The sequence below is a fragment of the Maniola jurtina genome, chromosome 24 (assembly GCF_905333055.1).
Source record: "Maniola jurtina chromosome 24, ilManJurt1.1, whole genome shotgun sequence".
Classification (NCBI taxonomy): Eukaryota; Metazoa; Arthropoda; class Insecta; order Lepidoptera; family Nymphalidae; genus Maniola; species Maniola jurtina.
The window spans coordinates 7,628,068-7,646,272 of NC_060052.1; the positions used below are offsets into that span (position 1 = coordinate 7,628,068).

At 38.5% G+C, this 18,205-nt stretch overlaps 1 protein-coding gene across 3 annotated transcripts in view; it reads right to left on the reverse strand.

Moving 5' to 3' along the window:
* LOC123877788 (G protein-coupled receptor kinase 2) overlaps nt 1-18,205 on the reverse strand; it is a 54,620-nt gene that overhangs the window by 32,993 nt on the left and 3,422 nt on the right. For all 3 annotated transcript variants that reach the window (XR_006798679.1, XM_045924681.1, XM_045924680.1), the window contains exon 2: nt 13,059-13,154. Coding sequence is in view for 2 of the 3 variants with exons in the window: in XM_045924681.1 (XP_045780637.1) it covers nt 13,059-13,154 (96 nt within the window). In the remaining variant the exon portion in view is untranslated. The remainder of the gene's footprint in view (nt 1-13,058; nt 13,155-18,205) is intronic.

Here is an 18,205-nt window from a genome sequence, read left to right on the forward strand (position 1 = left end):
TTTTGTTTTTCTAAAACATATTTTTTTATAATTTTTTTAAACGAAATTGCGGATTTTAATACACGGGCTGGGGGCGGGAGATCATTCCAGATCTTGCAGGCTGCGTGTTTAAAAGTGCCTCGGAATGCGGCAGTTTTGTGCCTTGCCATAGCGATTCGGGGTGCAGATCTTATGCTGTATTTGCTGTTTTCTTTGACCCATTTTATTTTAGCGTGCAAATAAGCTGGCTTCCCTGTCGAAATTATACCAAATAGCATTGTCGCTAAGTATAATATAAATAAAATATATATAATATAAAGAAATATATATAATATAATATAATATAAATAAAATATATATAATATAAAGAAGAATAATGTCGGACTCGCACACAAAGGGTTCCGTACCATCGTATATGATATACCACTATGTACTTTTTAATTTTTTTAGCCTCGTTTAACCGTTGAGCCTCGGTAGCTCAACGGTTGAGGAGCGGACTGAATTCCGAAAGGTCGGCGGTTCAAACCCCACCCGTTGCACTATTGTCGTAACAACTCCTAGCACAAGCTTAATGCTTAGTTGGAGGGGAAAGGGGAGTATTAGTCATGATTAGCATGGCTAATATTCTTTAAAAAAAAAATGTTAATTTGCAGAGCCATTTTGAAGTTTATTATTTGATATTATAGTGACAATAAATTATCTACTCCGTGAACCCAGCTCAACTCTCTACCTATTACGGATCATGAGAAACATTATCGCGTTTCGCCCCATATAACCGCGAGGTTGGTGGGACCATAGCAGATGGTGGTTTCATGAGATACAGCCTGCTGACAGACAAACGGACGGACAGCGGAGGCTTAGTAATAGGGTTCCGTTGACACTCATTTGTGAACCCTAAAAACCACTTATCGAAACAAGAAGAAGCCCTTCCTGCTACTAATAGAATTCCAAATTTGAGGATGCTCCGATGTCGGGGCGAAATGTGCGTCGAGTCGAGTGGTTTTGGGATTTGTGTGGTGCTGCGTGTTGGTGTTGGGTGGTGCGTACTGCTTGCTTGGTGGCTGGCTTTTCCTGCATGTTTAGCAGTGGGAGGGCGGGCGGTGCATACCGCATGCTGCATGTTGCACCATACAGATTTGTCTGGTTTAGCGGATTATAGCAAGTTGAGCTTTTGTTTCCTTGTAATATCCCTTTAAAATCAAAACTGTATATTTTTCCCCCGTCAAAGACACGCACAGGCAAATAAAGACAGGTAACAAGAGAGATCGTTTCCGGCGGGGAAATATATTTCACTCCGGCGCGGGAATAAATTGATTTAGTATTATACGGAAGTGGAGTTTTGTAAAGTTGAATTCAATTCCGGCATATAAAGTAGCCTATGCCCGGCATGTATCCCATGTTTGTGTCTTTCATTAAAATCGGTTCAGCGGTTCGGCCGTGAAAACGTAGCAGACAGACAGACACACTATCGCATTTATAATATTAGTATGGATATGGATTATTCAATTTTTTAGAATTATTGCTTAGGTGTTAATTTTTATTTTAGAATAAGCTTATCCCCGCGACTTCGTCCACCAAGTTAGTTCCTTATTTTAGACGATTAGGGGTTGAATTTTCAAAAACCCTTTGTTAGCGGATGTCTACGTAACAAGTGTTAATTAAAAATTTATAACACCCCCGACAAGTGAAGGTTACAGTAACTAGAAAAGAGCTGATAACTTTCAAACGGCTGAACCGATTTTCTCGGATTATAGCTAAGAACACTCTCGATCAAGGCACTTTTCAAACAAAAACTTAACTAAAATCAGTTCATTAGTTTAGGAGCTACGAAGCCACAGACAGATACACAGATACACACGTCAAACTTATAACACCCCTCTTTTTGGGTTAAAAATAGCCAACTGCATACCAAACAGCCCAATCCGTCCAGTAGTTAGAGCTGTGAGTTGATAGATTCAGTCAGTCAGTCAGCTTTTCCTTTATATTTAGACTAGCTGATGCCCGCAGCTTCGCCCGCATGGATTGGTCAGATTCCCTGCAGCATCAGGATTGAGGAGTTGGACTCCAAATTTTTTATGAAACAATGTCGCAAAGTTCCTCTATCGATTAAAAAAGAAATGACGCAAATCGGTTCAGAAATCTCGGAGATTTCGGTGTACATAGATAGAAAAACACAACTCCCTTCTTGAAAGTCGGTTAAAAAAGTAGCCTATGTTACACCCTGGTCAATCCTCTACTTGAATGTGAAAATCCCGTTAAAATCGGTTCAGCCGTTCCGAAGATTAGCCTTTTCAAACAGACAGACAGACAGACAGACAGACAAAAATTTTAAAAACGTGCGATTCAGTTATGGTATCGTTCAAATAACCATATGACCTTAATATGTGGTAGTTATTTCGAAATTACAGACAGACACTCCAATTTTATTTATTAAGTATAGATTACACACAAGGATGTGCCTACTTAGTTTTCAAATAATAAACAAGCTGGTAACTGCGCACATCAATTAATACGGTTTTTACGCCATACCGTGTTTTTATGGGCTTTATATTTCATTTTCCCGCATGGTAATGGAGCAGACACCGACATGCGTGGATGCATTGTGCATCTAACGAGCTGCACACGTATAGCCTGGCCATGTACAGCCAACTGACAATGTAACTATTTATATAACATTTTATTGTACTTTGTGACATCCTATATATATACCATACACTTAATTATAGTAGATCGGTGGATCTCTTTTTTTTAAAGAATATTAGCCACGCTAACCATGACTAATACTCCCCTTTCCCCTCCAATTAAGCGTAAAGTTTGTGCCAGGAGTGGGTACGACAATAGTGCAACGGGTGGGGTTTGAACCGCCGACCTTTCGGGATTCAGTCAGCTCCTCAACCGTTGAGCTATCGAGGCTACTATCTCTATTTTCTATAAATCTCTACATTCACATATATATTTTAATCTTTTAAATTCAAGTAGTCGCTCTCGTATCACACCAAGTTCTCAACACATTGCCGGTCCACTACTGAGCACGAGTCTACTCTCAGAATGAGTAGTGTGGTCCATCAAGTACCTAGGTACTTACAGATTAACAGACTTTATAACTCTCAGGTATGCAGGTTTCATCACATTTTCACCGTTAAGGTAAGTGATATTTAATTGCTTAGATTAAAACGCACATAGCTTCGAAAAATTAAAGGTGCGTGCCCGTGATGGAACCCCATTATAATTCATCCTGTATGCGTACATTACTGGACTTAGGCCTTCCCAAGAGCACGCCACCAAACATGGCTTCCTCATCCACCCGCTCCCCGCCACCTTCTTCAGGTCATCAGTCCAGCGGGCTGGAGGTTATCTCACACTGCGCTTACCGGTACGCAGATTTCACGATTCTAGGTCAACGGGAAGTAGGTACCCTATAGTTTTCTTGTCAGACAGCGAAGTTATCATATAAGGGTTCCTTTTAACCTTTAGAGGTACGGGACCCTAAAAATCACGAAAATCAAGCCTGTGAGGTCAAAGACTGAAGTATGAGGCCGCGTCCCCACTAATTACATTAAATCATTTGGAAGAAAAAAACATGCGCAGGCGTGACTCAGTGCCCCATATTAAATACAATCAGCAACACGCCTGGAAGTAGGCAATAGGCGGATTCAAGAATTTCTAGCAGCCTTTCACAATCCAAAACTGTTTGGATGTAACGTTCTCCTGCTAGTATTCGTCCACGACATCGACAGCCTATGTCATTGGCATTAAGCAATTTTTTCCTCATAATTTCAACCTAAATCACTCCTAAAGGCCGCCAGGAAAGTGGGATTTGGATTGAAAGTTTGTTAAAAAATAAAAATACTTAACTGGCGACACTGGCAAGGCAGATATTAGATCAAAAACGCTAAATTGGCAACAATTGTCAACGGATACTAGCCGACTATAGAGCCTGAGGGGATAGCAATCCGATACGGAGAAATCAGGCATAGGACCAACGCCGTTGCACCCCGTGGTTCTCCAAGGCAAAGGCCAACTTTCTAAACCATTATAACTAACAGTTTTAATTGTGAATTTGGATGTATGTGTAGGCCTCTCAGTTGAACAAAGAGTTTTAGACCAATTGGTCAAGTACTTATTTGAAGTAAATGTCGCTTATCTCGCCTCCCTCGGAAGGAGGGGCCACGTTGTTTCCAGCTCAATGCCCCATATTTAACACTTATCGCCGAATGGGATCAGTGTAATTGATCTTGTGAACTCGTCTCGAGTTCCACTAAGCGATTTCGATCCTTATTTGTATATAGTCAAGGGGTATAATTGTGTAAGGGAGGGTTGGTGACAAACGCATGGAGCTGGTAACTGGTATGTCGCAATGGGTGAAGATACATTTATGGTGATGGTGATTGAGCGCTTACGTACTGAAGCACAGATTCTTTGAGATCAAGTGCTGTTGGTCACTACAAATTTTTTTTTTTTTTTAAAGAATATTAGCCATGTTAAATGACTAATATTCCCCTTTCCTCTCCAACTAAGCGTCAGGCTTGTGCTAGGAGTGGGTACGACAATAGTGCAACGGGCGGGGTTTGAACCGTCGACCTTTCGGTTTTTCAGTCCACTCCTTTACCGTTGAGCTATTGAGGAATTGGTAGCCAAGGACTTTTGTTCTTGATCGTAAAGTGCTGGCAGCAGTACTCTACTAAGATTACAATCCAGCCTATGAGTAAAGCTAATCCATACTAATATTATAAATGCGAAAGTGTGTCTGTCTGTCTGCTACCTTTTCACGGCCCCACAATTAAACCGATTCTGACGAAGTACAGGGTTAGCTTATATGCCGGGGACGGACATAGGCTACTTTTTATCCTGAAAAATCAAAGGGTTCCCACGGGATTCCTAAAATCCATCCGCTTAACCGATTTGTATGGTAGGTCATCATAAACGCAGAATTAGCAAATTTTTTTTAATAATAAAATAGCGAGCAAATGAGCAGGCGGGTCACCTAATGTTAAGTGATTACCGCCGCCCATGAATTTTGCATCACCAGAGGTACCGCCCGAATCCAGATCGTTGCCGGCCTTTCAGGAATTTGTTGGTCCACCCCTTGAATAACCCCACGTTGTATTCTAGTGGAAACACCGCTGATGGAAGTTGATTCCACAGTTTGTATGTGCGTAGAAAACCGGCCAAGTGCAAGTTAGACTCGCGCACTGAGGGTTCCGTACTCGGGTATTTTTCCAACATTTTGCACGATAAATCAAAAACTATTACACATAAAAATAAATAAAAATCTGTTTTAGAATGTACAGGTAAAGCCCTTTCATATGATACTCCACTTGGTATAGTTATCTTACTTTGAACATTGAAACACGTTTTAATTTTTTTTTTTAATGATTTAACCACAAATTCGCGGTTTTCAGATTTATTCCTGTACTTGTGCTATAAGACCTACCTACCTGCCAAATTTCATGATTCTAGGTCAACGGGAAGTACCCTATAAGTAGGTTTCTTGACAGACAGACAGACAGACAACGAAGTGATCCTATAAGGGTTCCGTTTTACCCTAAAAAGGATATGAAAATGCCATAAAGCCGCCTTTTCGTTAACACGGCAATATAAACGAGCTGTCATCGCAAGCAGCATGTTAATTAGACGCGCTATACCTATCGTGTACCGTTTCGCTATCAATAAAAGTGAAATTAAAATTCGTGTATCGCGTGGGGTGTCTTTCAATTTTACGTTCTACGCTCACTTGTTATTAGGGTTGACATTTGACCGTTTTTGATTTTAGTTCTAGTTTTTTTTTTTTTTTTCTTTATTTATTTAAGGGCTTTGATACATTTAAAAGTACATGTCAGCCCTATTATAATCTAATTAAATACAACAATACAACAAAATTCTTAACCTAACAAAATGAATCTTTCTCACTACCCATAATTTGATTTAGAAAGCAGCCATGTGCAGACGTCATTATCCCCAAACCAAACCGAAATATACTTCATAATCTCCTCAATAATAAAACCAATAAATGCTTTAATCTTTTCTTCGAAAGTGCAGTCCGACAAATATATCTCTTTCAATTTTTGAATTAACTTCATATAATTTATGCTACCTTTTTTTCTCTCGAATTTGTTCTTCTCATTGCCTTTGTTTAGTTCTAGTTGTATTTGTAACTCATCAAGTTAACGTTAACAGTGCGTTAAACACTATCATTTAGTACAGAAGTGTCAAATCATGACGTTTTTCGCCCCATTCCCGTCCATTCCCAAAGGACCGACTTGTGTACAGTTAACGTTAACTTGGCAGGTATAGCCTCTGATAGAAGAAAAATATAACTCACTTGTTAGTAGGGTTGACACTTGACAACTGTTTTTGATAATTATGAAGCTTTGGTTGTAACTCTGCTATTAAGTACAAGTTTGCTGATTTCTGATGTCGTACATTGATGTACTGCAGCAGTGTATTGCAGGGTAGCGCAGACACTCGACAAAATAAACGCAAGTGTAACTCGGGCCCATAAACAAGCTGTCATCGCAAGTAGCATGTTAATTAGACGCACTATACCTATCGTGTACCGTTTCGCTATCAATAAAAGTATTAAACTTTGTGTTGCGATCGCGTGGGTGTCTACTTGTCTTTCAATTTTACGTTCTACGCTCACTTATTATTAGGGTTGACAACTGTTTTTGAACGCACGCTCTAGTAGTTAACTTTAAGTTAACAGGACTCTCTATAGGGCCTAACAGGGCGCTAGATATTAGTTTCTAAAATGTCTGCAAAATTTCATGGACTTTGGTTAACATTCAAATGAAATTGGAACTACGTTTGTATGGAGCGAGTGACGGAGAGACCCCTCTTAAGTAGTAGCGTTAAAAGCGGGTAAATCACTGATATTTCACTAATATAGATATATCAATATATCTATATTATATCTAGATATACTATAGATGGCGATTTCAAATCATGTTTTTTATTCATCCAATTCACATTCATACTACATGATAGATTTATGCACGGTTATATTAGTTACAGTAGAGCCTTTGATAGATAGTTACCAGAAGAAATTTAAAAAATCTCATATGCTGTGGACGCCACAGATATGAGATGGACATGAATGAATGAATATACTTTTATTGACATCATTTTTTTTAATATATTTTTCTTTTGATTTTTTGTTGATTTCTTATGCCAGCATGAATTTCACCCATTGCGATCCAAAGGAAATATTTAAGCGGATAAGATCCAATAATCCCATAAAATATCTAGACATTTTTGAATAAATAAATTCCTAATTCTACTACATTTTCAACGCGACAGGCATCGTCAGCATAACATTATTCTAAATTCAGTAGCACAGTCCTACACCGCATTTCAGTACTTAAAAAATATAAACTATTAGCCGATGCCCGCGGCTTCGCCCGCGTAGATTAAGGGTTTTTGAAATTCCCGTGAGAACTCTTCGATTTTCCGGGATAAAAAGTAGCCTATGTGCTAATCCAGGATATTATCTATTTCCATTCCAAATTTCAGCCAAATCCGTCTAGTAGTTTTTGCGTGAAGGAGTAACAAACATATACACACACACACACACACACACACATACATATTTTCGCCTTTATAATATTAGTGTGATTTTTTTATGAGTGGCAACCCTATTTGTCAACCGGCACTAACAACACGGGCTGTGGGCGAAAAATTTAATTATTCTTCCCCAGTGACATCATAAAAGCTTTTCAATAACTGTTTATGCTTCTATAGCACAAACAACGTATTACAAACCGACAGGCTACATTGAGTACGCGCTGTATAATTTTTAGTTACATATAGTCATAGATATGTACATATAGTGCATACATTTTGAGATCTCACTCGCCATTTCAACTCTTGTGTCAACTATTATGTCAAAAGTACGATTTTTTTTAATTAAAAAAAAAAATTACCAAGTCATATTTTATTGGTAACTGTGTACTTTTTTATAATAAGCTTCCAGAAGACATATTGGAGATGTCTCTCAATAAGTTCAAAGTTTTTGTAAAACGTAAACTGATTGGGAAATCCTATTATAATGTAAAGGATTATTTAAATGATACGAAAGCTTGGGATTGAGTTGCCAGTCAGCTTTGATAGTTCTAATAAGTTTATGTGATTTTGTAAAGTGGTGATAATAAAAAAAAAGAATACCCGGCTGAGTATGTTGTGGGCTCTTCTCAGACTTGGGCGCGTTTGGAACCCTCGTAGCTTTAGTTTTAAGTAACGTAATTAATTATCACCACTATATCGTACAAGTTTAACAATTTCGACCGTCAAAAGGAGTACAATTGTACCTACTTTGAATAAATGATTTTGACTTTAAAAAGAGCAAACGAGTATGTGGGTCACCTGATGTTAAGTGATTACCGCCGCCCATGAATATTATCACCACCAGAGGAACCGCCGGTGCATTGCCGGCCTTTCAGGAATTTGTTGGTCCGCCCCTTGAATAAAACCCATGTTATGGGATCGATGGGAGTTGATCCCAGTTTTCCTGTGCGTGGAAAAAAGAGACTGGGCACTCAAAATAGTTAACGCCCACTGGACTTTTTGTCTTTGTCATTTGTATGGATAAACACACACAGACAACCCTATACTAACTTCTCTCCGTGTAAAGTATAGACATTTTAGGAGACTAGACATTGCCAGCCGGAGCCTAGTTAGGCAGCTACAATGCCATTCGCCTATGTCTCCAATAGTATCACAGAGCCAATAATCTCAAGTAGTAAATTGTATAATGACTCCATCTCATAGCTATCCGGTCAGTTACGACTTTGTTTATGAGTTTTATTTATAGTTATTTCATCCACTAAACAACCATATAAGAAGGATAAGACGATATTGAAGGAATGGCCCTTACGATTTTAGAGCATCGACTACCTCTATTTAAAAAAACCCCGACTGCATTTTTTTTAAAGAATATTGGCCATGCTAATCATGACTAATACTCCCCTTTCCCCTCCAATTAAGCGTAAAGCTTGTGCCAGGAGTGGGTACGACAATAGAGCAACGGGTGGGGTTTGAACCGCCGACCTTTCCGGAATTCAATCCGCTCCTCAACCGTTGAGCTATCGAGGCTCTAAATTACCACAAACACTAAAAAGCAAAACGTATTTTAATTTGTAACTGGATATATTATGTACACAAGAGTTAATGTAGTTCATCAACAAACATCCGTGGGTCAATGATTTTTCCCACAACGGAACCCTAAAATTACCAATACATAATGCATCAGTATCTGTCAACTGTCAACCAAAACTGGAGTCGGCTGTCATCGTAACGAATTGTCAATTCGGCGGTCGACATTGAATTCCGTATAATACAACTGTTTGTTTCTCTGTTACATGACACTGCCGAAACAATGTGAAAGGATGACAGATGGCTTGTCGTATCACATTGGCCATATGTCGACAGACAAAATTACTGTACCATTTTTATCTGCCTACAGAAAGGTAGGATAGTTTTCACTTCTTAGGGTTCCCTACCTCAATTGGAAACACGGAACCCTTATAGGATCACTTTGTGGTCTGTCTGTCTGTCGTGTCTGTCAAGAAAACCTATAGAGTACTTCCCGTTGACCTAGAATCATGAAATTTGGAAGGTAGGTTGGTCTAATAGCACAAGTAAAGGAAAAAATCCGAAAAACGTGAATTTGTGGTTACATCACAAAATAATTAAAAATGTGTTTATAAACAAATAAATAGTATTTTCAATTTCCAAAGTAAGATAACTATTATCAAGTGGGGTATCATATGAAAGGGCTTTACCTGTACATTCTAAAACAGGTTTTTATTAATTTTCTCAATTTTCGTGGCAGAAAATTTCAATTTTGGATGTTTTATATATAAAACTATCTCCTGCCCGCTGGACTGATGACCAGTAAAAGGTGGCGGGGAGCGGGTAGATGAGGAAGGTGGACGACCATGTTTGGTGGCGCACTCTTGGAAAGGCCTATGTCCAGCAGAGGACGCATACAGGCTGATGGATTGGATTGGATATATACCTACCTACGAGAAACGAAACGCTAAAACACTTTGCAATCAAAATCGGTTATGCAGTTAGTTTTTAAGATGCGTTTCAGGCCAAAACTAATAGACCGTTATCCCCTGTTTACTATTAAAAGGATCGCTCCGTCTCTTTCCCTCCCCTCACCGAGAAAAAGGATAAATAAACATCAGACTCCAAATGCGTACCGCAATGAATCATGGAGATCTAACGACACGTCTTGTTATGGTAAGTGTGGGGGATTGTTACGGAGTACGGACAGACTTATATGTATTTGACGGTACAAAAATCCTAGTGAAAGCTCGAAATAAGTTTTCTCCGGTGAAAGCTTAACAGAGTCTTCATAAACTGTACATTATGAAATAGGGTAAAACTTATCCAATTTTATCGAGGCAAAACATACATAGCAAAAAAATCTGAAAGAAAAATCTTATTATTATCTCGTATAGTAAAGTTTCCTTTTCATTTTTAACTCCCGACCCAAAAAGAGGGGTGTTATAAGTTTGACTTGTGTATCAGTGTGTGGCATCGTAGCTGCTAAACTAATGTACCGATTATAATTTAGTTTTTTTTTTTTAAACTGTGTAAATGTCATTAATATCGGTTCAACGGTTGAGCCGTGAAAACGTAGAGCAGACAGACAGACACACTTCCGCATTTATAACACTAAGACATAATTTAGCTCACAGACACAACATAGTATAATAGTATTTTCTAGTTTTAAGATTAGTTAATATTCAAGTTTAATTGTATTTTTATTTTTATTCTTGTTTTTTGTTTTTGCGTGTGACTCTGTATATGAGCTAAATAAACCTTTATTTATTTATTTATTACATATATATGGATATATGGATAGCATGGATACTAACATTGCACCCGTGAGAAGCCGGGTCGATAGTGGAGTATAAGCACAAGTTTTGGTAAACAAAATTCACTCTGTCTCAAGAGTTTGCGTTGATGCTCAATTTGTATGCCGAACTAAAGGTTGTAATATTATATTCTGTAGGGCGCGAGAAAATCACATAATTTATATTCCTCTTAGGGCCCAAGAAAATTATATGATATTGTTTATGCTAACTGCTCGTCTAAAAGTTTGACAAAACTTAGGGCAGAGTGAACTAGAGTGAGTGATCTCGGTTTGATCCTAAATCGAAATCTGTTAGTTATTAAGTACCTACTACATAGATGATACCCGCCACTTCATCCGCGTGGATTTGGGTCTTTAAAAATCCCGTGGGAATTCAATCAGCTTGAATCAAAATTCAAAATTCTTTACCAAATCCATACTAATATTATAAATGCGAAAGTGTGTCTGTCTGTCTGTCTGCTACCTTTTCACGGCCCAACAGTTTAACCGATTCTGACGTTTGGGACAGAGTTAGCTTATATCCCGGCGACGAACATATGCTACTTTTTATCCCGGAAAATCAAAGAGTTCCCGCGGAATTCCTAAAGAGTCATCCACTTAACCGATATGTTTGTTTGGTACCGAAGTAGCTTGCGTCCCTGTAATCGAAATAGGCAACTTTTTATCCCGGAAAATCAAACAGTTCCCACGGGATCTTTAAAAACCTAAATCCACGCCGACGAAGTCGCGGGCATCCTCTAGTTTCATATAAACGGCTCATCCGTTTAACCGATTTATATGTTTGGTACAGATCCGTCCAGGTTTGAGCTGTGCGTTGATATATCAGTCAGTCAGCTTTTTCTTTCATATATTATTTAGATTTTAATAGATATTTGCTTATAAATGTAGTTAGTTACAGTAAGTCAGTCAGTCAATAAGCTTTTCCTTTTATTTATTTAGATGTGCGGGTTATGATATTTTACAAGTGGCCCATGGTGTTAGTTACCTATGTCAACTAACCTTAAGTGTAGGCTAAGACAATAAAAATAAATTGTTTATTAACAAACATTATTTCCTTTAACAATAATATGCATTTAGGTAGATAGATATTCCCTGAGCAATACCCTCCAGCTTCCTCAGAGTTAAGGAAAACATGTAAATATCATATTATACATAAGTAAATAGGCAGTAAGTAAGTAATTAACAATAACTTAGGTACTTAACTTAGGTAATATTAGTACTTCTATTAATAATCCAAATATATAAAAGGAAAAGATGACTGACTGACTGACATGATTGCTGGGTCGAGCTGAAATTCGGCATGCAGTTAACTATTATGACGTAGACATCCACTAAGAATGGATTTTTGATTTAACCCCTAAGGAGGTAAAATGGGGGTTTTTGTAGTCCCGTCGACAAAGTCGCGGGCATACTCAACACAAATTATTTATTTAAAGTAGGTAGGTACTATTGTACTCGTCTTGATGGTCAAAATTGTTAGATTTTTGTAAGGAGTTTTTTTTTCATACTGATCAGGGATATGGGTTTAATTATTATCATATTCCGTACAAGTTAGCCCGAAACTGCACCATCACTTACCACCAGGTGAGATCACGGCCAAGGATCATGTATCTCTCGCGTAGGTTTTGGCATAGGCCATAGTCTGCCACGCTGGCCCAATACGGATTGGCAGACTTCACACACATTTGAGAACATGGAGAACTCTCAGGCATGCAGGTTTCCTCACGATGTTTTCCTTCACCGTTAAAGCAAGTGATATTTAATTGCTTAAAACGCACAACTGAAAAGTTAGTGGTGCGTGTCCGGGATCGAACCCCCGACTTCCGATTAGGAGACGGACGTTCTAACCACTAGGCTATCACAGCTTACTCTATGCTTGGCTTATAATTTATGTACCTGTTTATTATATACTAGCTGATACCCGCGACTTCGTTCGCGTGGATGTAGGTTTTTTAAAATTCCCGTGGGAACTCTTTGATTTTCCGGGATAAAAAGTAGCCTATGTGCTAATCCAGGGTATAATCTATCTCCATTCTAAATTTCAGCCCAATCCGTCCAGTAGTTTTTGCGTGAAGGAGTAGTAACAAACACACACACACACACACACACACACACACACACACACACACACACACACACAAACTTTCTCCTTTATAATATTAGTGTGATAGTGTGAAGAGATGGAAGTACTCACCTATTTTTGTTTTTATATCTAAGCATTGCGATATGTGAGGGAACTGTAGGATCTTGCGCCACTTCTTGCTCTTGCCCTTGTTGCTATCGGAACCGCCTGAGGACAAAATAATACACGTTAACAATACATTTTATGTTTTTAGGGTTCCGTACGGAAAAACGGAACCCTTATAGGATCACTTTGTTGTCTGTCTGTCTGTCTGTCCAGAAACCTATAGGGTACTTCCCGTTGACCTAGAATCATGAAAGGTAGGTAGGTAGGTAGGTCTTATAGCACAAGTGCAGGAATAAATCTGAAAACCTCGAATTTGAGGTTACATCTTTAAAAAAAAATTAAAATATGTTTCAATTTTCAAAGTAAGATAACTATACCAAGTGGGGTATCATATGAAAGGCCTTTACTTGTACATTCTAAAACAGACTTATTTATTTATATATACTTATAACAGTTTTTTACTTATCGTGCAAAATGTTGGAAAAAATACCAGAGTACGGAACCCTCAATGCGCGAGTCTGACACGCACTTGGCCGGTTTTTTCTTTCGCTGGTAAGGTAAACAAATCGCAGATTTTTTTCTTAGGAAAACCGGTCAAGTGCGAGTCGGACTAGCACACGTATTCCAGTAGTTTTCGCGTGAAAGAGTAACAAACATACACACAAACTTCCGCCTTTATAATATTAATGTGATACTTTGACGAAAGATTTTTTACACCTTTATTACCTGTTTTCCACCAAAGCCACCATGATTTAAACTTTATAATCGCTGACCGTTCCTCCCTGTGTTGGGGACAATACGAAGAGAAACTTTCAGCTTTTATAAAATAACGAAGGTCTGGCACGCACTGGCTCTTAGTCCAACATGTTTTTTACTAGCGTGAGCCTGTCTAAATGTTCGATTTTTAAATGATATTTGACGCAAGGCGAGGCTTGCGCAATGGCAGGCGATTTATAATTGAAATAAATCTCAATACAAACTGGATCGCGCAGAGTAACTAGATCGCAATTAAACGCTCAATCCAATTAGGGCGTTTCACACGACACGACGAGTGACATGAAGACATTTGTTAAGTGTCGTAACAGACGGATTAAGTAGTTACAGCCGCATGTGATAGCACTCACTAGAGAAGGTCTATGTTCAGCAGTGCACAGATAAAACGGATTTTTTGATATAAGTAACAAGTTTAATTAAATAACAAGTGTAAAAATTTTTTTAACACCCCCGACAAGTGAAGGTTACAGTAACTAGAAAAGAGCTGATAAACTAAATAAGAACACTCTCGATCAAGCTACCTTTCAAAAAAAAAACTAAATTGAAATCGGTTCATTAGTTTAGGAGCTACGATGCCACAGACAGATACACAGATACTTTTTTGTGAAAATCTTAATGTGGTTTACAGAATACATCTACTTCCCAAGTTTCAATAGTATAGGTCTTATAGTTTCGGAAAAAAGTGGCTGTGACATACGGACGGACAGACAGACGGACAGACAGACAGACAGATAGACAAACAAACATGACGAATCTATAAGGGTTCCGTTTTTTGCCATTTGGCTATGGAACCCTAAAAATAAGCTTCCCGAAGCTTTCCGCCGAAGCGATGAGGTCCTGGTTATAGACAGTATTGGTCTTTGAACAGTGGATATTTTGTCGCAGCGGTGTCTTAGTTTCGTGTGAAGACACCTTTATGGGTACAGTATTGAGACTTTAGCCGGCGACACAGCCGGTGTGTAAATAGCATTTTAGAGCCATATAAGGCCTTAATGCAGTAATTAAAGTTCCATAAGTGTCCAACCGCATCAAATCACACTGTTTTCTTTATTCTATCATCTAAGAACAAGCCAGTGCAAGCTTATAAAATGTTCTGTATGTTTATCTATCACTACCTTACCTCACGTATTATTACGAATGAGAAAGTGTGTTCGTTTGTTGGTTTATTGGTTTATCTTCAATCACATCACAATGGAGTAACAGATCGCATGATTTTTTGCAAGGTTATAGTTTAAGACCTAGAGAATGACTTAGGCTACATTTATCTATAAAAATCAAAGAGTTCCTACGCCTTTTAACGTAGTATTTTTTGGTAGAGTAAGAAAATTAGTGAAGTACACATTTTTTTAAACACACTTAAGTCTTAACTAGATGATGCCCGCGACTTCGTCCGCATGGATTTAGGTTTTTTAAAAATCCCGTGGGAACTCTGCTTTTCCGGGATAAATAGTTGCCTACCTCTGTACCAAATTCTATGTAAATCGGATAAACGGATGTGCCTTTAAGAATCCCGTGGGAACTCTATGATTTTCCGGGATAAAAAGTAGCCTATGTCCGTCCCCGAGATGTAAGCTAACTCTGTACCTATCAAAATCTGTTAAACAGTTGGACCGAGAAAAGGTAGCAGACAGACAGCGACACACTTTCGCATCACACTTCACACTAATATTATAAAGGCGAAAGATTGTGTGTATGTGTGTGTGTGTGTGTGTATGTTTGTTACTCTTCCACGCAAAAACTACTGGACGGATTTGGCTGAAATTTGGAATGGAGATAGATAATATCCAGGATTAGCACATAGGCTAATTTTAATCCCGGAAAATCAAAGAGTTCCCACGGGATTTCGAAAAACCTAAATCCACGCGGACGAAGTCGCGGGCATCATCTAATTTATAATATTAAGAATGGATAACTATACTAGACGTACCTAAGTAATGCATGTGTACTTTCATTCCTAGCATGTATAGTTAGCCTCCTAGCATGTACAGTTAGCCTCCTGGCCGTCTCCTTTATGATTTTTTATATTTACTTGTATTTATTTACGAAATGTGAAAAATACATAGGAATATTATATTTACTCACTTATTTTGTTGCGAAAAACACTTTATCATAATATCTTTTGTTGAGTTACTTACAACTTACTCGTGGTAACAAAGTAACAATCTAACAATAGGTTGTTTTCCTATTTCGCCATTTTTACAAATCTTTAGCATTGATACTGAGATTTCTCTGTTTTTACCCAACTTTGGCCATGGTTTCCGAAATTTAATAGATCTTATGTCACATCAGCAGAGTAACTTATAGACCTAGCCCGCACAGCGATTTTTAAGGTGCCCACGCACTTGAACTGAACTGCAGCTGAACTGCGCGTCGCGGCAGCGCCCCGCACGATATTCGTCAGTTGAAACTTAGAGTTGCAGTTCAGTTCAAGTGCGTGGGCACCTTTATTTTGACGAGCGCCATACAATTCTACACTGCACAAAATATTCGCGCGAATTTAATGCCGCAATTAACAAATCACAGATCTTTTTCCGCGCGAATTTTAAATCGCAGTGCGGGCATCTCTATATGATTGCAAAGTGTTACAGAAAGCGAAAAAAAAACCGCGCGATTTTTATTTGCGGTGCGAGCTAGCTTATAAAGCCTACTTTATCCCTCTGGCAGAGTGCTGAGCGCTGGTCTTATATTAGTGGGAAGTCCCGTTATTAACTGCTATGCCATGCCACTGTCCGTCCGTCTATCCGTCAGCAGGCTGCATCTCGAGAATCGTAATGTGTAGAGAGTTGAAAGCACAGAATATATAATTTCTATTGCCGTTGTAACAAATAATAATCTTGTGCACTTCGACCACCCGTTGTGCCAGATCCTTTTTTTCACATGCAAACTGTGGAATCAACTCCCATCGGCGGTGTTCCCATTAGATTACAACATGGGGTTATTCAAGGGGCGAACCATTAAATTCCTGAAAGGCGTTTCCTCCGGTGCTGCAAATGTTCATGGGGGGCGGTAATAATCACTCAACATCAGGTGACCCGCCTGCTCGTTTGCTGGCTTTTTTTATTTAAAAAAAAATATCAAAATGACCGCCATCAAATTAAAAGTGTTATTTCATGTACGATGGTACGGAGCCCTTCGTGTGCAAGTCCGACTCGCACTTGACCGAATTTATTTAAATCAATTAAATTAATCATTATTATTAATCATTGGTAGGTAATGTATATTATCACCAGTCACCACCACAAACGACTTTTTTTACGTAGGTATCTTAATCCGAATTACGCAAATTGCTTACTTATTATTATCAAAGTATTTAAAAAACTAATTATTGTATAAGTAGGTTGTTTTTCTCTTTTTTTCGCCGAAAATCTTTTAAAAAACAGTAGGTATGATACTGTAACATTATGAAAGTAATTTTTCAAGTTACTGGCATTTTGTAAAAACTGCCATACCTCTCCCAGGTTAGCCCACTTCCATCTTAGACTGCATCATCACCACCAGGTGAGATTGCAGTCAATGGCTAACTTGTATCTAAATTAAAAAAAAATAGTTAAAAAATCTAGTCTATACTAATATTATAAAGAGGAAACCTTTGTATTTTTGTATTTTAATAAGCTCAAAAACTACTGGACCGATTTCAAAATTTCTTTTACCATTACTTAGATTCTTCCGAATCCGTATAGGCTATATTTTATCCCGGAACACCCGTGCGAAGCCGGGGCGGGTCGCTAGTTCAAAATAAAAAGAATTCGATGAATAACCCCGTTAGTGAAATCGTCGAAACGTGCGCACGCGTTGATTAGTTTATAATAGTTTAGTTAGTTTAGGCGCGTAGGATGACGTCACTGATAATAATGTAAACAAACAAGGTACAGTTTTAAACTAGTTTTACGAGTACACCAACTATGGTGCCACCATAGTGTTCAGAATAATAAGTGTAATATAAGGTGGTGCGTATGGCTTGCTTGGTGGCTGGCTTTTCCTGCATGTTTATCAGTGGGAGGGCGGACGGTGCATGTCGCATGCTGCATGTTGCACCATACAGATTTGTTTGGTTTAGCGGATTATAGCAAATACTTTTGGTTCCTTGTACAGAATAATAATTGCCTCGTTGGTTTAGTCAGTAAAGGTTAGTGGCAGTTTTTTTTTAAAGAATATTAGCCATGCTAATCATGACTAATACTCCCCTTTCCCCTCCAATTAAGCGTAAAGCTTGTGCCAGGAGGGGGTACGACAATAGTGTAAGGGGTGGGGTTTGACCCGCCGACCTTACACAAGAACATATAGAAAATCTTTATTACTTAACTAATGGACTAAGAGCCAGCGCGTGCCAGACCTTCGTTATTTTATAAAAGCTGAAAGTTTCTCTGTGCATTGTCTCT